The sequence below is a fragment of the Chelmon rostratus genome, chromosome 22 (assembly GCF_017976325.1).
Source record: "Chelmon rostratus isolate fCheRos1 chromosome 22, fCheRos1.pri, whole genome shotgun sequence".
Taxonomy (NCBI): domain Eukaryota; kingdom Metazoa; phylum Chordata; class Actinopteri; order Chaetodontiformes; family Chaetodontidae; genus Chelmon; species Chelmon rostratus.
In genome coordinates, this window is record NC_055679.1 from 764719 (window position 1) to 789806 (window position 25088).

General features: G+C 41.2%; 1 protein-coding gene across 1 annotated transcript in view; it reads right to left on the reverse strand.

Moving 5' to 3' along the window:
* Window positions 1-25088, reverse strand: part of large1 (LARGE xylosyl- and glucuronyltransferase 1) — a 92044-nt gene that overhangs the window by 61293 nt on the left and 5663 nt on the right. The window contains exon 2 of the mRNA XM_041963864.1: window positions 8943-9129. Within this exon, the coding sequence (XP_041819798.1) occupies window positions 8943-9048 (106 nt within the window). The 5' untranslated portion in view covers window positions 9049-9129. The remainder of the gene's footprint in view (window positions 1-8942; window positions 9130-25088) is intronic.

The following is a 25088-nucleotide window of genomic DNA, read 5'->3' on the forward strand; positions in this document are numbered from 1 at the left end:
ACTTGAGAAAGGTTGAAAAGGCTGGGCTGTCATAAATCGCAAATGAGCTTCTCAATCTTGATGGAAATGGCTAATCCTCCCCCTCTCCTGCCCTTCATAAAAAAACAACTTCTATTACATTCAGAACGTGATCTACTGATGACACAGTCAGACAATCAAGACAATCCAAACAGCAGGGAGACAAAGCTGGGAGGCTCGTAGCTCAACAGGCCTGTGCAGGCAGTCCAGATTAATTCCCCGTATCAAATCGTTTAATCTCTCATCCGGTTGAAATTAATAGGTCTTTCACTAAATACTACACCAAACTTACATTTCCAACTGACCCCCAATTTCCACAATGACCCCAATCCCCTGGAGTCATTAACATACCCCGAATCGAAAAAATCGCTGCCAATAAGGTAGCCCCATGCACACATAAGAGATACAGGAAGCGATCCGATCAATGCGAAATGAAAAGTCCCCAGGTCCTCATGGTTTCACTGTTACATTTTACAAGGTGTACTCTATAGTTTTTTTCATCAAGGCCAATTACTTGCAACTTTGTGTATGGTGTCCATCTCTTTGCCTCTGGAGAAAGATAAGGACCCCATTTCTCGCAGCAGCAGTATAAACCAATTTTGCTTTTAAATGAAAGGCTGTAAGATACGAGCCCTTTGGCTAGTGCCTATGATCTTTGATGGTTAAAGGCTATCCTGTCCCCCCGCTTTGATTCTAAATTCATTTCCTGAATCCAACTTTTATACACTTCCAAATTTGCATGTGTGCACACCAACAGCATTCATTCGCCACCTCTCTCTCTCTCCAGCACAGGACATGTCAGGGATGCCTTCAGCCGTCTGGCCTCGAAGCCATGACACCTTTAATATCTGGTCCATAAACTCTCCCTTTATCGGGACGACCCATATGTTTTCATCCTCACATCTTCTCAGTACTGCACTGCCCACTGTCCCCTCTAAGATAACGCTAGACGGATTCAAATTCTTGGGTTTTTTCATCGCTGGCTCCTTTAAGGATTTGTTCCTCAAAGATTTTCAGCCACTTCTTGATAAATGTAAATCAATCATGGTGGGGCCTCTCTTCTCCTATCCTTAGCCAAATCAGTCTCATAAAAATCCTGCCCAAATTTTTGGTTTTCTTTCGCAACGTGTTCCAGTTTACATCACTAACTCCGAGCTGTGAATAACCACCCTGTCCGTCCAGGGAGAAGAAGAAAGTCTAATGAAGGCCAAGTCCTTCTGATTTTTCACCACTACTTTTGGGAACGTAACATTCATAAACTCCTGTATTGGGCCAGGTGCAATCTCCCCTACTCCTGCCCACCCTGGGTCCACGATGAGATGTCCTCTATCTGTTAGCCACATTCTATGATCTGCTCTAAGCCTCCCACGGTGGCCCACAAAATCTCAGACAGCCCAGCTGTCACAAGTACTCTGATTCTGGAAACAACATGGTCTGCACAGAGCCATTATGAGACTGAGGTCTCCTCATCCTTTGTATCTCTGTCAGTTAAACACAATTTCCCCAACAGCCATCTCTTTTGTTTTTTTCCAAACAAGGAATTGTTGTCCAAAAGCAGGGTCCCGATTTCCCTGATCAGTCCCCAGTTCTGAAAATGGCCAGTTTCTTAAATGTGGAAAAAACATTTCTTAATAAAAGCAATGTCAGCAATAGATGTCAGCATTCTCCAGCTGATGATATACACAAGTTTTGGACATGCCGAGGCTGACCAACTTTTGGTCCAGTGCATCTGCCCCAAAATAGATCCTAATCCCCTGACTGCTCTGTTTGGTCTTCCTCTAACTCAGAATATGCTCACTACAGGACAGTGTGTCTTTGCCTTTACTGTCCTGTTGGCCAGATGTGTGTGGAGCTTGTTCTTCCTTTCACTACATGGCTTTTCTATGGGTTGTCCGATATAACAGAAGCAAGTAAGCGATACCCATTTCCTAAAATCTTTTTTCTTGCTGTGATTATGTTGTACCCATCAATAACGTGTGTGGCAGAGACGATGTTTAGTAGACACCAACTGCCAGTCTGTAATAATTGGCATCCTTTTGCCTTACCCACTCCTACCAGTGAAAAGAAATCTACAGCCAGTGTTTCTGTTGGAAGGCACAGCAGAGCCTTATGGTGAAGCAGAGAGCTGTATGTATCTTCTGTAACTTGATTTAGCTCTGCATCAACAGGCTCAGAGACCTGAAACTGTCATGTTTGCTGTGGCTCAAATTACAGTGTTGTGGAGTGCACTACCTTCAAAGACGGTCATTAAATTATAGGAGAACTGGGACAAGTACAAGGTCTGATGGAATTAAAAAGTGACTGAAATAGAAACATGAAAACTCACAGTCATGTAAAACCTATTTTACTGTTACTATGACAAATGCTCTTCATGTGGCAATATGAACGGATGACACATCATCCAACCAATCTATTTTGTTTTTTATTTCATCTAGTTCAGCTGCTTCTTACTCTAGAGCTATAACAACCAACAGCTGTGATTGAGAACAACAGCTGCGAAATGACCTACGCAAACGCACACACACACACACACACACGTACACACACACACGTACACACACACACACACACACACACACACACACACACACACACACACACACACACACACACACACACACACACACACACACACACACTTAATTCCACAACTGTTCACAAACAAAAAAGTTAAAACACAAATCATTCATCAAATTAGTGCCTGTATGTGGGCTTTGGCTTGTCAACATGGGTTATGAAGGTTCCACTCGGGAACCAAAGCTTCTTTCCCCACAGGGCCTTTCAGAGCGCTATGTAACTGAGCCATGTAAGTGGCTCCGGAAACAACACACACATGCCAGACATCACTTGTTTGATTGTTTTAGGGTGTAGTTCTCTGTAGTCCAGACAGCCATGTGTGGTCTGTATAAAGGCTTAAGTGATGCTGAGGACACAGGAACATTAATTCCCACTTCTGAGTACCAGGGGAATCTTCTCCACAAATTGAATCCCTGGAGTGGTCATCTCTTTTCTTATGAATATGAAAGATTGTTGTCCATTTATGAAAGCAGGCTTGAAGGGAACTTAAATGAATTCGGCAGGAAGGTCAAAGTAATGAAGTAATGAACAGGCAATGTAATTACTGGGGAAGAGACAATATTTGCATACTGGGCTTTGGGATATATCAAAGAGTCACTTAATTTCACTGAGAATTTTAAAATAAATCCTGCATTTTTCAGACCCCATTACTGCCAATTTGAATGAAATATGGGATTCATTAATGTGGTTTTCTGGGGCCAACTGTGATTTGTTTTTTTTTAACATGCACAAGAGTAATTCAAACTAATACTCATTTATTCATACATTGGATTATTCATTCACTAATGCATTCGTTGTAACAGTGTCTGCCCTGGAGTGGTCATTAAGAGGCACGGCCATGCCTAAAAACCACACAGAACTAAAGTTTGAGTGTCAAAGCATTTGTTTATTGTAACCTAAGGAAAGTCATTTGGCTTCACCAAGTCTGGCAAGATCACTATTTGGCAGTATTCTGTGAGAGCTCCCAACAGCTAGAAAATCGCCAAGACGTCAAGCCGAACAATAATCAGACAGGATGAGATGGAAGCATGGATATCCTTTTTCTCATTTTAGAGAAGAGGCAAAGATAAACATATTGGTTTTAGCCCTGAGCTGAACAAAACTGGCTTTCACAACAAGCTTATATATTTCTTCAATTTGAGAGAGAAGATGAAAAACGACATTTTGCCATACATCTCAGGGTAAGGAATTAGGGGTCTTGTGTTTTTGGGAGATTTAACAGCAAAAGGGGCAAACTGAATAACTTTCATTTTGCACTAGTAAACACTACTGCATTTATTTTAATGCCAGATGGTAAAAATGTCTATTCTGCTCACTCTCACCAAGAATTTCCATAATAGCTCCAACTTTGGTGAGGGACGAGATGCACTTCAGACAGTGATCAGTCAATACAAGCTGCTACGTTATAACTGGTGTTTCACCCACGACATCTCCACAGAGGAACCACTTTGTCCCACTCTTGCATGCTGAAAACATCTTGTGCTCTTCTGATCAGGTGTTTGTGTCTACCAACAGAGAGGGGCAGGGGTTTTCAAAGTCTGCACATCCCATCATGCTCTGATGCCTATGTGGATGTAAACATGAAGTTCAGTGGTGCCATGAATTCAGTGAGCTACAACTTGATGTCTCGTCTGTGCCTCTGCGTCCCCCTTCAACCCACCTGCCGTCCCCTGGGGAGCCGCCTCACAGTTTTAAAACCTCTGTTGTGGAGCAACATTTGGAGAGTGGAACAAAAGCTGACATCTTAGTATATGAGTAATGTGATGGTGAAACCAATTCATTTGTCACTTGCAGTAAAGCAGTACAGATCTCTCTGACCTCTACACAGTACGGACATCACCTAATAGTCTACTTTACTGCTTCAGATTGGAAGGTTATTTTATTCTTGAAATGCTTCCTGTCTCTAATCACATGCCCCAAAAGACAAGCAGACTACATTAAATCATGTACTTCTTCACAACCTACATGAGTATCACTAAAAAAAACCTTAACTCAAGGACCATTTGAGCTTTTGACCACACCCCCTGGCCTTCCTCAGCGGTTGTCATGGAGCTGATCAGTTGTCAACATGTGACCCCACGTATGGGTCAAAGCACACTGACTGTCAGTAGGGAATTGGATGACAGTCACAGTCTCTGGGATCAAAATCAGAGACTGTGTATGTCCCACCACTCAGCCTGCTCAGGTGTAGACAATCCAGGAATGGCATCTTTATGTCTGTGTCACTTTCAGTTTTGCAGCTTGTAGTTTTAAGTATTCAGTATTCTCACTTTTACTCTGCACTGCTTGACTCTACACAGTACCCACGGAGGCTTAAAACCTGAGCCTTGATACTGAATCTTTTAAACCCTGAAGTTTTTTTTTGTCTTTTCCAAACACAGTTAGGCCTATGAACCTGAAGCCCTCATTCTTAAGACTCACAGTCACATAATCAACAACATTAATATTCTGACTGTGTCGTAAGTGTGTTTTGCCTCCCGATGGATACCTGGTGTGAACCGCAGTTTGATCACAGACCTAAACAAACCACACCAGAGCAGAGTTTAGTTGAATTTACACGAGTTAAACATAGCTGGTATGAAACTATCCTCAGAATGCAAATACAGTATTTAACTACAGTATGTTCCTTTTTCAGTCACATCTTGAGCTGACATAACTTAACACGTGCTTCTTAATTCTGTAGCAGAATTTAAATAAATTATGGACAAATGAACATTACTCCTGTATGTGACAGCTGAACATGTGATTTCAAAATCATCAGCTATCACTACTTTGCTGCTTTATCAATCTCCACTCTTCTGTTGTCAGGCTTTCCACTGGATTCTTGAACCTTGCTACAGGGATCTGCTCCGATTTATACACAAGAGCATTAGTGAGAGGGGCGTTTCTCCGAACTGCTGCAGCAAAGTTAGATGCACACTGTTGTCTAAAATATCTCTGTTTGCTGTACCACAACTGCCCCTCATTGGAACTATGGGTCCAGGCCCAAAGTAGTTCTGCGTATCATTGGAAATATGTCAGTACGGCACAGTGCAGTGCTGATGTTCATAACTTCCACAGGATGTGAACATTGATGAGGCTGCCACTAAAGAGTGCAGTATTTCTGGCCACTGAGTCAACAAAAGGTGATTATGACTATCTGATAAGACATTACAAAGGATTAATTACTGATAAAATTGGGGATGGGAATTTCTACGATTTCATTGATACCAATGTGATTACTGATTCTTCTTATCGGTTTGATTCTTTTACATTCTACTTTACTGATTCCTGATCAGTATTCTGTGCGGACAAAAGAAGGTCTATTTTCAGTTCAGTTTTATCTATATAGCGCCAAATTACAACCCAAGCTGTCTCAGGACACTTTCCATCTTTGGTTCAGCACAAGTTCAGCGTCAATGCAACTGTTATGTTCTCTGAGTGTGAACACTTTGCAGACACAGAGGAGAAAAAAGGCGTGCATGTGACTCAGGCGTGCAACAGCTCCACTGTTTAACCGCTGTTTTGTGAATGCACTGTGACATGTGTTCACCCTTTCTTTCTCTCTGCGAGCCGGCTGCAGCCTGACAGCTAGCTGTAGCAACAGTCTGTCTGTCATCATCGAAAACGGACGAAATGAGAGAATAGTTCTACAGCATTTGTTCTCATTTAGGTTTTCTTAGCTAAAGACAAACTCTGCAACACCTGCCTGCGTGGTGCTAATGTTATTATAACATAGGAAATTTATCCTCAGAATCAGTAGCAGACATGCAGCTCAGCTGGACAGCAGTGGCACACGTATGTTGAGTCTCAAATAATATCTTTCAGCGTTTTGCTGGTTTCTGTTCTAATCACAAATAGTCATTTTACAGACATTTCAGCGAGCATTCCTTTCATCCCTCTTCATGAAATGAAGCCACGCTTTGGACACTTTCTCACTCTCTGTCATGTGCCTTTTTGTTTCCAGCATCTAGATTCCCATCCCTCAATAAAAAACTATCAAACCCCAACCCTAACTACAGTCATACTTCAGTTGTTATCAAAGAAGTATTTGGGTTCAATCAGCCCCAGACCAAAGCACACAAAGGTATGTGCTAAGAGTGGTCACATACTTTTAGTCCTATAGTGCAGTTTTCCATCAATAAGACCTCATTCTCTCTGCAGGTTCTCCCTATGTGGAAGCTCATCGAGACAAAGCACTAAAGACCCCAGAGACTCGCCATCTCACTCTGTCAGACAGATAAACACCGCAGAGACAGAGGAGAAAGAGGGAAAAACAACAGTCAAGATGGAGACAGAGCAATGAGAAGAGGCCAGACACAGAGAGCAAGAGACAGAGAGGAAGTGTGAAAGGGAGAGTCGGAGCCAGTGGAAGCACATTGTCCCTGTCTCACACATTCAGGCCTCACCTACAGCTGACGGTCCCTGCAGCCAGGTCCTTTCACAACTTATCACACTCCGAGAGACGACTCCCCGCAGCCCGGAATATACTGCCAAATGTAATAATTACTTTGCAGACCTTGGTGACTATTGCATTGTGGGAGCGTATTCACATATACAGTCTCCAGTGACTGTGACCCCGAGTCAAAATTGTCAATTTAATCATAATTAATAATGGCACAACTGCGGCATTTCAATCCTGCAAGTCAAAGTCATTAAACTTGCTCCAAGAACTCCTGGACTATATTGTCTGGAGGAAGTAATCAACTTTGGACAGGCCTCAGTAATTCATTAATATACCACCTCCAGAAGAAAAAGAGGAGGGAAGGGTGACTTTGTCTACAGGAAATTTTTTTCTTCATACTTTCTGGGGCCATTCTGGCTGTTTGTGTGTGGAACAGTGAAAAAGTACAACCATGCTGTTATTCACTGTACATTTTTTCATTTTAACAGCATAAAGTGTTGATGTTGTAGTCTAATTTTAGAGTTTGATCAGGGTGTTATTTCTTATATGGATTCAAATAGTGGTGGAGGACAAATAATAAAAGATCTGCCTCATATGAGTAGTATGCTAAAGTCCATGCTTTGATGTCTACTAAGGACCTTCTGTGACAGGTGTGACCCAGCTGAATATATTTACAGTCTGACGATGGTGTGGGCCAAAAAAAAAAAAAAAGTTTTAATTTTTGCTTGCTAAAAACCTGATATGTGAAATGGGTTTAACCTGATGAAATAGTGGTGAAAATGAAGTCCTAAGTATTTTTGTAAATGTGCAACAAGAGTTTATAAAATTACACAATGCCATCAAAGCTGGTATTTTAACAGCGTCCTGAGGTTGGGATGTAGGGAAGCCTTTAGGCATGCACTGTACTCATTTTATGTGTTCCAACACTTTTTCTGGTGCTGTATGTTATATTGTGTTAGACTGATTGTGTTTGAATGAGAGACTTCGCAGTGGTGCTTAATTAAGTAAATTAAAAGTGTTACTCTGCTAAAATGGTTTGCCTTAACTTCAACAATTTAGTTTTTTTAATGCTAGAATCACGTTGATTCATTACCTCACAAATTTTAAGATGAGTCGAGGTAGTTTTGTCAGTAAATGAAAACAATATTGTGATATAAAATCAACTTTAAACTACACTCCCTAATTTTGTTATAGCCTGAAAATCTCCAAATGTCCTTCCAGCCCTGGTGTCTGGAAACTGAACACAGTTTGCAGGATGGGGGACCCCTCAAACCAAGAAACTTATCAGCCCACTGGTCAGTCAGGCTTCAATTTTCTATACAAGTGTGCACACAGGGTACACAGTCTGTATGAGATCAGGCTTTGTAAAAATGATCCAGCGCTGGTGGCTGTGCAGTAAAACAGACAACACATGCAGGGTACAGAGTGATAAGGACGAACAGCAGTGTTCATAAGTGCTATCTGTGAGTATATCTGCATTTTGACCAACATGATGTTAACTTGGTGTGCTGACACCAACTTAAAGATCTCTTCCACACATGTATTAAGACATACAAAAGAATTCTCTAATGTGTGTCCTACATGGTTTGGCTGAAGAAAGTTATATTCACCACTTTAAAGTGCTTCTCCGTTATACAAAAAAAATATATATATATATATATATATATATGAATATGCAAATACTTCATTTCACAAGTTCAACTGCTGGACACAAGATGCCCCCTACTTCACTGTGAAGTCCATTCTCAGTGTGTGTGCACTGGAGGCTTCATGTTTCCACATCACACTTGTGTATACTGAATATTGGTGATGTCACAAATCATACTCATAACCTCGCCTTATGAGCATGATAAAATCTGATTTTTTAAATGTTTGCAAAAACCCAGATCATCTCTATAGCTTGTTACATTACAAAGCACCACGCCTGATGTGTTTTCATTGTACGTCAGAGAACTGCTCTTACCTTGAAAGCTCCCGACTGACAGGTAAAGCCAGGTGAGTGCTGGGATGAAGAGCAGGGCGAGGGAAGCCGCCAGGAACTTCCTGCGCCCGCGACACATTCCCAGCATCGTCTAGATCAAAGCTAATGGAAAGAGAGGTAAAGCGACCTCTATGTGGGTAGCAGCTGTTGTCCAGGCTGATTCATGGCACTGGAAGAGAGGCGAGAGGAGAAACTGGGTTAGAGAAGGAGCAGACATTTCACACTCTGTATGGACACGATCACAGCTGAGACGAGGCTTCTGCTGCTGCCAAATGAAAATATGTCTGAACCTCTTGAGCCAAAGACAAATTTTAATCAAGACTGTAGACTGTAGGACTGTTAATTATTTTTCATTCCAGGCTTTAAACGGACAACAATAAAAGCACTAAAAATTAGATATGCAAGCAGGTATACTGGTGTCCAAACACAAGGTGCAACTCAGAACCAAAGGTGGCATACCACAATGGAGGGGCCATTCCTAAACAGGGCTTGAACAGGAATTTTAACATGCATGTGTTTTTAAATGCTTGGGCAGCGTATGACACCTTCCTGCACTGCAGCGAGTGCATGTTCTCTGGAGCCTCTTCTCTGGATCTGCATACCAATTTTGGGTATATTTGTACCAATGTATTGGTGAAGTAATGCCAAAATTGTCAGAATCTTTTTGTACTGTTGCAAATTTCACATTTCACCTTCAAGGGTTTTGGCTTGCAATGATGACCCCCCGATCACACAAAACAAATCCAAGGTTAGACATGACCAGTCAAATAAGAGTCTCCATGGAGTCAACTTATCCAGCTCATTAAATAATTCTGCAACTGCAAGCACGAAGCAGTTCAACCTTTTTTGATCTGCCAACCGAGTTTAAAGAGATTCATATTAATAAATGTTGCATAAATCAGGCAGTCACATACTAATCTGACTTTGATGACCTAAACTAATTTGTCAATTTCTAGTGCAAAGCAGGGCAGAGAGTGTAGAAGTCTCATTATGTAATATTAGACAAAAATCCTCTTTCCGTTATAACCACATTTGTCCAATTACCCGGTTGACCTCAGTCAATGTTTAATCTTCACCAGAGACTGCCCAGGGATAAAACATAATACCTCTGGCTTGCACTCTGTAGGCTGGCACATACACAACCCAGAATGCCAATTATCATTGTGTAACCTAGTAAAATGCAGAAGAAGGGGCACTCTTCCCAGCACTTACTGAATCTCCACGTTTTTTTTAGCGTGGCCCGTGCAATGTGAAAAGCGCAGACAGAGACAGGGTTAAATGAGGCTGAAGGAGATTAAAAAAGTCTCTCAAGTACAACAGCCACTGCTTTGATAGGCGGACTATGATTCATTTCAGAGACTCCTTAGCCTTTGACCCCTGTGTGATATTAGCTCTCCACTGGATACTGTGATTAACATTGCAAATACTACACTGAAGACATTTATTAGCATATTCAAGTGATGTGTCAGACCACAGCGTAAGCAGATCCAGTCATGCTGGGATGCATTAGCAAAAAGCGGGTTGCAGGAGCTCACACTGAAGAGAAGCAGAGCGAAGGATATTTTTGGCCTTTGTTTTCAGCTTTCATCTTAATTACTTAGATGTGACACGGTACCATCGGCTGCCACAGCTTTCTGACAGAGACTAGCTGGGCAGGACACGAAGAGACAATGACAAAACACAACAGAAGTGTAAACCACTTTTCTGATCCCCTTCTTTGGAAGCAGACTCGAATGGAAGTGCCACACCCTCCCTCATTACACAAATACACATCACCTGATATGCTTAAATCCAATCAGCAGTCGAGTTAATACAGCTTGGAATTGGAAAATACACATATACAAGTGTCACCCTTCAATGAATTACTTGCTTTTTTTTAATCTATCAGTGGCTGAATAAATAGCTGTTATTGGGCACTGCAGTCAAACTTTTGTAATCCACCATCTGATGTATTTGTTGTGTTCTGGACACGCCACGATTATTGCAGTGATTATTGCAGAGAAGCTTAGCTCAGCGAAAGCAGAGATGTTTGGGTTCATTGCAGTCTGAAATTGATTATGACAGAGGTTTTGCAAAAAAATAACATTTTGTTCCACCACAACAGAATTTTGTGTATTGTCATCAGATAACATGCACAATTAATCAGAAAATCAGATGCACACACATTTGTAAAAGTGGATTTTCAGTCAGGAAACATACACAAAGTAATCTGCCTGCAGGATAAAAGTACTTTTTCTATCACATGGATTTAGACATGAGAAGCCACCACAGAAATAGTGGCTGGTTTATGTCCATCTTCACCCAGAAATAATCCTTAGAATTCTTCCTCAAGCCACCCCTCCAAATGAACAAGCCACTCCCTCGGCTGCTGCATCCACCGCTAGTTACAAACAGTCCACAAACTCTTCAACTGACTGAGGCATCAACATGCTCAGTCCATTTTATTTCCTTGGTCGAACCTAACTTGAACCCAACAGTCCCTAAAACTCACAACCATTTACAGTCTGAGAGTGTGATGAGCTATGAATCACATCCAGTATTTTCTTATCTTGCCCAGTACACAAAGTAATGTGATATCCATAGCCTGGCTTCAAATTTATAGTCCTTGCTAGAGATGTCAATGGTAAGCCGTCCCTCATGGCTCAACAGTAAGTTAATAGAAAATGGAATTCCACATCCACAGCTCAATAGTAAATTGCTGTCTGTTGACACTAAAAGTGATGATTACAGCAGTGGTGGCTTATTCATTGAAAATGGCAAAGGAGAAACATGCTGAGGGAGTCTGATTGAATTGTTCTCTGTGAAGGAAGGCGCTGCAGTGGAGCTGGGAAACATGATACACTTACAGAGGTTAGAAATATTAATGGCTCTGACAGATTTGTTCTGAAAAAAAATTGTTAGCAGATTAAATGAAAATTTCTCAAATTCAGAGTGATGGTCAAACGCACCTAAATGGTAAATGGACTGTATTTCTATAGTATAGTATATAGATATTATGCAGTACTTCAAGAATGTCTCAACTGACACCTTCATTTCTAAACACTCACTCTATCCATGCAGATAGTTTGGGTTTTATGCGTCCTCTGCGTCCATCTGCCTCTGAGGTTTCGGCCCACACCCCCAAAAATTGAGGCAAACAGATTTTCCTTTCAGGAGTTCAGAGCACTGCTGTAAACAGCTTTTATTAGGAGTACTGTACTTTCTACCCCATGAAAACTGTTCAGAGTATGTTGTGTGAGTTACCTGGGGGTGTCCTTCCAAGTGCAATGAGTGACTCTGTGGTTGTTCAATGGCCTAATTGATCAATGTGTACATTTAACTGACAGGCTGCCTCTGGCAACTGTGTAAGTTATGATTCCTGTCTGTCAGGCTGCCTCCACCTTTGCTCCTATGAGCCTCACAGTGATGAGGCTGCCGTGGATATGTCAACAAAGCATCAGACTGTTGTTCAATAACCTTAACTGAATATGTATTTTAACCTTAACAAGATGTTTTTTTCTATGCTGACAATGTATTTTTAGTTGTCTTTAAATGAAACTTTATTTCTCTATGAATAAATGTCTCCTATTTCTGCATGTCCCTACATTTACAATTCTGAAGGCACCACTCCCCTACCAATGATCTCTTTGCAAGCATTCCTCAAAATAATCAGCCCCTGCATGCTGCTCTTTAAATATCACTGTAATTAGTATTAGTATTAGTCAGTCTGACAAAATCTGTCAGACCTTTTACTGCACGACCCACCACCATGTCCTCCATGTTATCCAGGGAGATTCAACCAAGAGTTTCCATTAACCATCTGCTGGCTTGATTCCCACATTCATATGGGCGTATGCACCCTTGCACCCCCAAATCTTCTTCTGATGCTAACACCTTGATATAAATTTATTATCTCTACATTTCCAATTCATTTCTCCTCACTGAACCATAGCTGTAGCAGATTAGGAAGCTGTCTTGAGAATCATTTCTTGGAATAGTAATTTGTAATGGTTTTGAAAAGCGCTGACAAATGGGCACAAGATCAGAAAACACTGTGTCATCTTAAAAGGTATTTAGAAACAGCATATTTGGTTTGGAGAACTTGTTTCTTTTGTTGTTTTTTGCTTTTGATTTTTTCAATGAAATATTTTAATGCTGTCCCGCTCACCACCATTGCACTGAGGTGGAGCAAAGGTCTCTGAAAAACACCTCTCAAACCAAATTTAGCTACAGGGTGAGATGCAATGTTTCTGAGCTATTTGGGCGTGTTGGGGCGTCCTGAGAAAGTTTGCCGTGCAACCAGCAGTCTCCCCTGCCTGTAGAAGGAAGATAAGGATTACATTTCTTCTACAAGAACAGAAGGACAATGTCTATGCCCCGCTCTCAGGTGCTGGGCTCCACCAGAGTTGTCCCTTGTAACAGACTGTGATCTTGTGATAGGATCTCAAGGTGTAGCCGGGGGGAGAAGTGTCCGTTTGAGGAATTGCTTCTTTGCTCTTTGAGGGTGATGTGGTTCTATTGGCTCCATCAGACCGATCTTCAACATGCACTGAGGCGGTGTGCAGTCCAATGTAAAGGGGTTGGGGTGACAGTCGGCACCTCCATGTCTGAGGCCATGGTTCTCTGCCTGAATTCATAACTCCTCTGTGAAGTGGTGACACCAACAACATCAGTGTTCAGGCTGAACAGATCAGGGAGTTATATGGACATATTAGGGATGACCAGGTTGTGTATTACAGCCGTGCAGTTGGGCAGATGATGAGGAGGCCAGCATAGAAAAGACTGTCTCTCTCCACATAATAATCAATCTGATCAATACAATCCACACCATCCTGACAGAAGTACAGAGTGTACTGTAGACTAGACTAAGCCTGTCTTACCCACAGAGTGGAGAAAAATATATTGATTTTGCAGGCCAAGTTTCCTTCCATTTCATTATATCACCTTAGCCGTACACTCTTTAGTGTTCTGTGACAGTGGGGAGGGACGTTAGCACTGCCATGCAAAGGAGGTGCTACACTATGTATGTCATTGGAGTTTTTAAAGCACATAAAGCCATTTAGAGGTGAAAATTCACACAAATCCTGAGCAGCAAGGTGTGAAGCGCATTGGGCACCAGCTGCTTCTCATGTAAATCAGCTTACTGTGCTGAGGAGCTCCATCTGGGAGCTGGAATTAACGGATAATTCAGGATTGTTAGAACTTGGGTCTTATTTGCATAGTTTCGGCCATCCTTCCTGCTAGCAATATGAAGATGGAAGGTACAAACTTAACAGCTGAGATCTGTGAAAGCAGCTACACAACTAGCAACAAGTCACACCTGGCAAGAAGCATGAGCAGTTGAACCTGTTTGCCAGAAACAATGCTGATGTTGGACGATTCCACAGCATCCCAAAAACCTTCAGCTTTAGTTTAGCTTCTGTTTGTGTTTATATGCTAACCCAAATGAACTGAACAAAATGGAAGTTATCACGATGCTAACATGTATGAATCCATGAAATAATGGACAGTGAGAAACACGCTGTCTTCACTTACAGATTACTTTACTTTTATTTTAAGAGTACAGACAGATCTTCATCACAACGACAGTCACCTGAAGATCAATACCAGCTAAACCAATCAGCTTGTGGTGGACTACGATGCTTCAAATATGGATTTTGCTGCAAAGAAGCTAGAAATTCTAAAATGTGGATGTATCACACACATCTTCATCATGGCAGCACAGAAAATCCACACAATCACCACAGCTTCAAGGTGGACACTCAAGATTATAGTCACCATAAGAGTATCTGACCAAATGTGAAACGTGGCTTCAATCTCCCCTTCTGTTCCTGAGTTATGGTGCTGAATGATGGCCAGAAAGGTGTTTTTGCAGAACATTATTATGTCACAGTGAAGTCGACCTTTGACCTTTTGGACATAACAAGGCATCAGTTTATCATTTGTGTTACATTAGCATATGAATTATTGAGTTATGGTCAGAAATGTGTTTTGTATGGTCGCCACATGCTTGACGTCTGACCACAAAATCTGATCTGTTTATTCTTGAGTGCCAAATGTGAGAAAATTCTCTCAAGGGGTTCCTGCGACAGACAGAAATATATAGAATCCAGCCCTAATCAATACACAAGATGAGCATAAAGCAAATATAGAGTTGTTTGGAAAAAAAAGTCTGTTATTAAAACATAAACGGACCATTTGACATTTTGAGAAAATACTCTTGTTGCCATATCTGAAATGATGCTACAAGTTTAAGATTCAAGTAAGATTCAAGTTCTGACAAAGCAGAATTACTCTTTAAATCACTCCTCCACCACCTCCCCACTTTCCAAGGTTCAATTTGGGATCTGCAGCCTTTGTGTCACCATTGACACCTACAATCTATTCTCTGAGAGTGCACTCAAAACGAAATGGCTCGTGACCACTCTGAACTCAGTGTGTCCTCCACATCCACTTTAACTCCTGTTAAACCTCACTCATACCTGTGACAGGCAATTCTCTGAGTTGAGCAGCTTGTTATCACTCAGACAGACATCTTCCAGCCACACTTGGCATTTCAGCTTCTTTTCATATAAAGCAGCCTTATACATTTATACTACAGCTCTGAGATGAACTGCTGTTTAGTTGGGAGGGACACAGACCTTTAGTGGCCAAGATGAAGCAATTAATCATGTCCAACTCTGAGCTGGAGGCCAAGAAGAAGAAGAAAAAAGAGTCATCCGAGTGAAACATTCATCTTCTTGGTGATTTTTGTTCCTTCCTCATTTTTAGATTGTTGGTTTCTTTGTTGAAAGCCTTTCTTTAGAGAATACTGAAGAGTTAATGGAAAAATTCCAATTGTTAAAAGAGGAATAATCCAAGCTGTGTCCAAAATGACTACCTTGTCCTCTATTTAATGAACATTCAATAGTCTACTCTTTAAGCGAGCAGTCATTTGAGACTTTGGACACATATGAATAATTCTTAATGATGATTAGAATGGCTCATCTGCAACTAAAAAGTTTTCATTTAAAATGACTTCAATGCCAAGATTAGCACACGCTAGCATGACTCACAACACCCACCCACCCCCCACGCCTCCCCAACCCCAGCACACGTCAAACACACCACACATGCCATGGGGAGAAAAGTAGGGCACAGCACTAAAAACAGAAATGGTGTCATCGGTGTCTGCCCCATGGAAGCAGAAGACTGTCGGAGTGGAGAGTGATGCCTGCCTGAGCAGCACGTGGGTGTCATGGAGCCTCGTGCTGTCATTTCAGCGCCCGTGTTAACAGGTTAGAGCATCCACCCTGCTATGGCACACCATCTGGAGATTCAGCACGAGATCATACCAACAACACTGCACCTTTCACGACAGTTTCAATGTCTGCCCGTACAATATGTCACAAGAAAAAAAATCATATATTAAATATACACACACACACATAAACATTATGTAAGGGGCACCATTTATCTGGACAAAATAAAAGTGTATATATAATGTAATACTGTATATATTGTATATAATACAATTAAATCATTGTCTAACAATAACCTGTACCACAGCTTCAGAAATACAACCTCCAAGAGCCTCAAGAACAACATCATACTCCTGCAAGCTTTACAGCAGGGCTGCTGGTCATGATGTCTAGCCTAGCAGGTAGCGTGGCTTTTATCTGCTGTTTTAAGTTTTCAGATCTCTGCCATCCCCTGAATACCTGAAGGAATAAATCAAATATATATTGAATGATTCATACTGAAAAGTTCAGTAGTTCATATATTTTTTTATATTTTAATGATGACACTTGAAATTCAGTTCAGTCGATATGAATTAATTGCGAGTGCAGGCTATTATTTATAAAAATGGCACTGTATGCTATTTAGGCCTACTATTGTTGAATATTTTGAATATTTTCTTAAAAAACTAATGTTATTATCATTAGCCTATGTCAGTGTGACAAGACTCTTAAAAAGCACGGTAAACCCATAATCATGAAAATGCTGCCAAACCTCGACCATGGAGGCAAGCAGTGCTCAAGGCAGAACTCACAGTTCAACTGATGAACGAATCTCAACAAAAAAAGTGCAAACATCAATACTCAGTTTGAGACTCTATACAACAGACGCTCTTGCTCTTGCAGACATCTCAGAGATTCTCCAACAACTCCAGAATTTTTACCGTAGTCTGGCCAGAGCAGCGCCGCAGCGAACGGTCTGCTGGGAGCACAGCAGTCTGATGGGGGGGGTCGGAGGACGGTGCTGGAGAATAATCTGATTCTGCAGAAGGTGAACTATGAGTTACAGAATTTTTGGCTTGTTGCCAAGGGTTGGCAAGCTAATCAACAATCGCTCTCAGGATGGACAGGACAGGGAAGGGATTAATATTCTTCGGCCCATGTGCCCCTACTTCACAATCAACGTTGTACACTGTAGATGTAGTGTCAGAGAAAAGTGTACACCTTTGTCTGTCTTCTCTTTAGGGGATGAATGCAGATTTAGCACAAACACAGGCCGCCACCTCTGCACCCTGGTTTAGTTTAGTTCTTACTATTTCTGCACCAAAAGTCAAAATGTCAAATCACAACAAAGCATATCATAATACACACATTATGTCATCATACTATACATTTTGTTTTTGTGTTTTAATTATTTGCATGTGTTCTGCTTGAAGCACTGTAAGGCTGCTATCTCAGCCAGGGATCTCAGTGGGATTTACCTGGTTAACTAAAGGTTTAATACAAAGAAAATCATTCCATGTGGCTCTGTCTCTCCTTTTGTTCTTTGTTGTCTGTGGTGTGAGCTCCATGGCCACATCTGGAAATGTGGGGGTATTGACCATTTGTCAGGTTAGAGGAGGCTCATTCTGCCGTGAACTGGCCATTTCACTAATTCTTCTTTGATGTCATCGAGGAGTCTCTGCAGGGCTTGTTGTATGACTTAGAGTGGGGGGTATTGGAAAGGACCAGGCTGGGCAAGACTTCATTAGTACCACTCTTAAAAAAAAAAAAAAAGAAAAGAAAGATCTTGATCTGCCAAGTTTTGTGCATCTGATCTCTGGTCTTTATAGCCCAAGAGTATAAAATGTCCCTCAGTTTTGTGGATTTTCATAATATCAGGGATTCTGTGTAGTCCTGTCTTCATGGAGGAAGCATCCAAGTCACACTGCCAGGAGTAAAAATGCTGAAGTCCTTCAATAGGGCACAATATCTGTGCCAACCAATACTGTGAGCATAACAGAAAGGAAAAACACACTACTGTGTCAGTAGTACAGAAGCAGAATGGAAAACATAAATAGTGGAACAAGCCCATCAGAAACAGGTAGAAAGCTCTAGAGGCCTACAGCTGGGTGTCAGCTGGGCATAGAGCTTTTCTCGAGACATCCCACTGGATCAATATCTAGCCTCCTCTGCACAAATCAATAGCACATGCCCTTGGCGGTGACAACCTTCACAGCAAAGTAGCAGAGGATCTGTGAAAGACAGCCGAGATGAAAAGGAAATATTTCCAATGTCACATGTTGCTACACAAGACTTCTAGATAATAACTTCTCACTGGATTACATCTTCCCACATGAGCTCTGTCAGGTACGCAAAGGACTATTATCCACTCCGATACAAGCATCTGATAATGTGTCTGAGGAGCAGGGACTCATTTTGAGGGTAAGCAACCAGCAGCCACATTTAGACAATTTTCACAGTCCCTGCTTGGTGAGACAGTTTTGTCATGGCCTCTATCGAATGTCTACTGATGACAACTACACAGACAACTCCAAAAGCAGCACAGTGGCTCAGAATGGAATGTTAAGATAATTAAAATGAATGAAAAACAATTTCATCTCCAATCAGTGAGTGAACCGCGGAAACATTCTTTGTTTACTCAATAAATCAACAGTTGTGATGATTTTTCCCCCTGAATTTCAAGTCTGTAAATCTTATAGTGCCAAATACAAAAAAAAAACAAACAAAACAATCCAATTATTAATTTTTACATTTCACCTGTAGCAAACATCACCTGTGTCCAAAAAATAGGGCACACAGGTCCGATTGCTTCGGTTTGATGGGGCAAAAGCAAATGACTGTCACACAATTTGCCCACTGTATGTCGAGTCCATGTCATTTATTTCATATGCAACATTCAAGCCTTCCTTATTGTTCTGTTATACTAAACATGCTACAATTACAGGCACGTACACAATGAAGTTCTTAAGACCTGTTTTATAAAATCACCGGAGACCAGTCAGAGAATGCAGCTTGGCCAGTGTACAGGACTGGACATGTTAACTGGGCTGTAGCCTCCAAACACCTGCCTGGATCCGTATTTACACAGGTTCTGTCTAACTGAGTGCAGCTTTCCTTTACTCTTCTGTCCAACTTCAGAAGAAGATCATTTGGGTTGTTAATTCTCTACATCCAGGTGTGTCTGGGTGCCTGACAGGCAGCACTACCCATTTGTCATTTATCAGTCATTGCTATTAAAATTCTAAAACAATAATTAGCTTCGTGAGAGGTGTTATGTAGATACTGTCTTTGCCAGAGTATCACCCAGAGATTAATGTTGGAGAACTTAACGCCAGCACTAACGAACAAGCCAGTCAACCAACACACACTGCAGCACTTCACAAACCTTCCAACCAACTGTGGTCAGGTGAAGAGAAGAATCCAGCCCATCAGTGGTTTCACTACAGCAGCCTTGCAGAAGACGGGCTGTTGTCACCTTTCTCCGTGAAATGAAACCATGCTTTGGACTGTTTCTACCACGACTCCTTCTTGTCACAAGTTTCCAGCAGCACAGACGCATGAATTTGACAACATTGTTTTGGGTTAGATCGGAGGCATATGATTCCAGTGGATCATTCTCACTGAACAGGTTCTCGATTCCCATCCCCACAGGAGGAAGAACCTTAACAGCAGAACACTGGAACATTCTTTTGTTCATTTTTTCCTCCTTTTTCCAGAACATATAAATCCACTTCTGTTTTACATAAAACACTACATTTAACAAGTAATGCTGATCAGTAAATGATGCTTTCATTTTATTTTCCATACAGAGGCAGAATACTGCATGCTCACAAGCTGTGCACTCCTTGTTTACCCCGTTTCTGCTCACTGCTCTCGTCAACTTGCTGCTCATGAACCAGACGCAGGACTTGCCTCCTCTACTGCCGTACAGTGTGATCAACACTTCAGCTGACTGAGCTTTCAACAGCCAGCACTCCAGGATTTTATCACTAAACTCTGCACATGATGCACTATTGTGATTATTACTGATAAAACCAGAGAGTTAAAATGTAGGCTGTTAACTGTTTAGTGTGGAGCTGCTGCTCTGCAGGTGGAATGTACCACAATAGGGCAGAGACCATGAATAATACAGTAATTACTCTCATTTCTCTTACAGGCTACATCCTGAAGGTTAGTAAACGTATTCTGTTGTTAAGACTATTAAATTAGAATTGTCATCCAATTCCTATGTGCTCACATGTTCTGTGTTAATTTTGATGGATATTCATATAATCAAGATTCAGATTGTTTATTATTTTAGAAAAAGAAATAGAAAATAGTTTTTATAGACTGGTCTGATCTGTGCAGAAACTCTGCATCAACAGTTACAATTGTTGTGTGGCCAAGAGTTACTAACATTTTGTTATTTGTTTATACAGTAAAAAAGATACTACATAGGTGTGACTGTCCTTGGAGTATAGTCGTTCACTTTCAAACCCAGAGCCTGGTTCTGTTCAAGGTTTCTTCCTGTTAAAAGGAAGTTTTTCCTCTCTGCTGTGAAGGTTTCATGAGATAGTTTAGATATTCTCATTTCAAAAGATGTGTTAAAATATGGAAACTTCCACCTCCACCTATCTCTGTAAGTGCACACTATCCTTGGCAGTTCTAAGCTCAGCCTCTCTACTTGCTGTTGCATGAAACAGACAAATGTTGGTTGTAAACAGCCATTGAACCAGTCTCTGCATTACCCCCACATGACCGCCCACTGCAGTGAGGATGGACAGAAAAGGTCCATTCCATTCAGTCTGAATGTCAGAGGTTATTTGAACAGCCACCCCATTGTACATCCACATAACAATCACACAGTTCCTGATGATTATGATTAACATCCACCCTTTACAACATCATGCAAGCATAGTCTTAGTCTCTAATCTACTAATCAACCAACACACACCCATTCTGTTTTACTGATCTGATCTCTGCATACGAGCAAAGTGCTTTGGAAGGACAACACTCAAAATAAATTTAGAAGGACTGCCTGAAAAGTTGAATGCTGCACTGAAATTTCTTACTCGGTTTCATGACCTACAACAGTGAACATAATTTATATTTCTGGCACATTTCATTTTACTTTTTAACCCTCATATGGCTTGTGGAATAGATAATCCCAGGATCAAGGACTCGAAGCCAACAGTGAACAAGAATCGTCTCAATGAAATGTATATTCTCTGTATTGAGAGTGCATCATTTATGATAATAATGAGCCATGTCTCTATGATGTTTACTCCAATCATGATCCAAACAGTGCTGCATGTATGTGCACAGACCTTATTGTACCTGTATTCACTGCACTTTGCTTGATGTACTGTACTTCTAATGGCCCCTAGAGCCGCTGTTCTCATATTGTACTTCTGGTCTTGGCTGTATTTCAGCTTCACTGCTGGGTTTTACAACAAATTACAACTTAGCAAAACGGACCACTGCCATTCGCCCAAATTAAAACCCTGTCAGGATGGTCACTCAAGAATTTACTAATTTGTGATTTGTGAACATATATTGTATTTTTTTACAGTTTGACTATATTATAAACATTTTGAAGGGCAGGCCTGGAATTAACTCATTTTTAGGGCAAGGCCACTTTGGCATTTGACAAATGCTAATTTATTGTAGTATTGCAGCCAAAATGTAGGGCGCTGAGGCCAAACCAATGGAGAAATAACAAGTGATAATTACATATTATGAAGAAATAGTAAATGGACTGCATTCATGCTGTCTGTCTTTTCCACAAAGTGGCTGATGAAGTCTATAAATTGGGTTGAGAGGGTGGGTGATCAAGATTAATCTGAGTTTCAACACTCATTAGCATCTGGGTCTGAGATCATAAGAGTGTCACAAAATGACCTAAAACACTTTTTTATACATACATTAAACATTGAACACACTGATGAGACATTTCTCAAGATGAGAAATACACCAAAGCACTGCAGACACACAGCAGCTGACAGAAACAGGAGGTCATATTACACAGAGAAATATTAGCTGTTTCTGGGTGAATAAATCTTAATGTTAGAAGGGTAACGAAAATGCTGAGTCGTCAAGTTTCATCAGGAGCCATTAATAATACCATCAAGCACATCATGTGAAGGAAAAGCAGTTTAAAAACGCATACAAAACGTGCAACCATTTATCACATAGAAACAGTGCAATTAGCTGATAATTATCCTGATCTGCCACCGTCAGTAATCAATGCCAACACGCTTTATCAGACATTTACTGCCCTTGAGTAAATGCAGCACAATTACTATTTCATTCATCCAGTCTCTGCTAATTGATTAGTTTGCAACATTGCAAATATATTTTTAAGCAAACATTGAAACCAAAATAAGTCAGTCAGTTATAATCATGCTGATATATGTAGATCAACCGAAAACTGAGAATCAGCTACTGATGTCAGATTTGTCGACACATCATGCAGTACAGTTCTGAGAGCAGATATGGAACAAATGATGCTAAATCTACGGAGTTAGTGTAAAATCATTGTAAAATAACCACTCTGTTAAATGCTGACATAATCAGAATGCAGAGGCAGTAACGTGACACGGTTGTATTATTTGAATGCCTCTTGTTTTAAATGAAATGATTAGAGGTTCAGTGATGGGAATCTGTTAGGTTGCAATAAATCCAGTGACAGTGACATTCTATCACACAGCTCCAATGAAATCCAGTAAATGACTTGTTTGTCATCCTGTCTTTGGTGTAGGAGCACTGGACCAGCATACCCACCCACCTTCACTATCCACCATCTCCCAGGACCTGTGGTGGATTTCAAACATAGCCTCAATCATCAAGAAGGCACAACAGAGGATGTACTTATTGTATCAGCTCAGAAGTTCAACCTGCCTCAACAGCTGCTGATCCATTTCTACACAGGACTAATCCAGTCTGTTCAATGCATCCATCATCCTCTGGTTTGGGTCTGCCACTAAACAGGACAAGAACACGCTGCAACAGACTATAAGGACTGCTGAGGAAATCATTGCTGCCAACCTGCCCTCTGCTCAGGACCTACACACCTCCAGACTGAGGAAACGGGCAGGAAGCATCACTGCAGATCATTTAACGCCAAAACGAGACACAAAAACAGTTTCTTTCCACAATCCATCAACCTGATGAACAGAGTCAGAGTCAAATTCCTTGTTCCAATAAAGCCAATTCTGATATAAGCGTAATTACAAGTAACTCCAATATATTTACAGGCTTTTCTTATTAATGTATGAGGTTCACTTTATATAAACATTATTTGATAGCAACACAAATACCTGTCCAATATGTCAATCCAAGATTCTTCTTCAATCTGTATAACACCATGTACACCACCACAACATCATTTTTTCAAAACCAGCTGCTTATAGACTATTCAGGGCTAAAGACAGCTATTGAATTTGGGTCTTGATGTACAGCACAGCATATTGGTGTTGGGGCTACAGTATTAATCAAATTAAACGACATAAAATGTGTGTTCGTTGCAGTTCCATCAGTAGTGCGCTTCAAAGAATTCTTGGACCAATCAGTGGATTCATCGTGACAATTTATATACAGCTGATATAGCTTGGATGACTGTAGTTCTGTTTATAGTCCAAAATAGCTTGAGTCTGAGATATACTCATCAGTGAGTATTTGTGATTTTATTTTATCCCACAATGTGATTATCATGTTTTGGTCTAATGATTGAGTTGACAAAAGTCACAACTCATGTGAACCTGTATGCCCACGACCCTAAACAGAATACACCATAACACAGATGGCATTCATAACAGAGAGAGACAGAGAGCCGGCACAGAGAGCTAGACAGCCTGCATGGAGTAAACCTAGCTCGCATCACTACTATCCTAACATTGAAGCAGTCGCCATCTTTGGGCTGAGAGTCATTAGGTGGCATCTGGTGTTCTTGCCTCATCAGACTTTCTTGGAGGCCAAGGGCAAGAAAGCCCCACACCCATGTCTACAGCCTGGTCCAGATGCTGACCCAGGGGTCTTTTTCCAGTGACTGTGTCTACTGTGTCCACTCTGGCTTCTGATGTGTGTTCCTGACCAGCCCAGAGCATCAGCGGGTGAGAGCTTCCCTCCATCCAAGATATATGTGGACAGTGTGTCAGCAAGGGCCGTAGGCTTATCAAAGACCACAGCCTCTCCAACTGTGGACTGTGTCAGCTGCTGCCATCTGGCAAGCAGTACTGCAGCCTAAAGACCCAGACCAGGAGGCCCTGGCACAGTTGTTCCACAAGGCAACCAGACTCATGAGCAATAGACACTAATGGCTACAGCCAATTGCCACACTCACACAGACATAGCTGTGCATACACAAACATGATAACAATCTACATGCACATATTTTTAGTACAACTTTTAATGTCATTTCTATTATATATTTATTACTATTGTTGCTATGTTGAGGAGCCAAAACCCCTAGAATTTTACCTTCTTACACCTGTCCTAGATTTTAACCATTCCTTTGGTAACCATGACCTGGATGACCGAGAATTGTAAAGACATCTTATCAAGCAATTTCAGGATGAACACCCTCAGAATGGAATGGGAGTATAAAAGTACTACCAGGAAAATTTCAGATGAATAAAACCACTTGCGGTTTAATCTGAGATGCTGACAACACAGACTGATACAAAACAGCCTACATCTGGGTTCCACGGTGACAGGCCACAGAGCGAGGATGACCTGAGAGAAGGCACAGAACCAGCAACTGAATGAAAGAGTCAGACAGGTCCATCTCACAACTGAAGCTTTGAATAAGGCATTTAACGAGTTACTACAGAATCTGAAATCACATCTGCCCAGTGTGGTCCTAGAGAAGGTCACTGATTTCACTGAGAAGGCACAGCTATCTCAATACACCAGAAACAAAGAAAGACAGACACGAGAGACAGACAGTCAC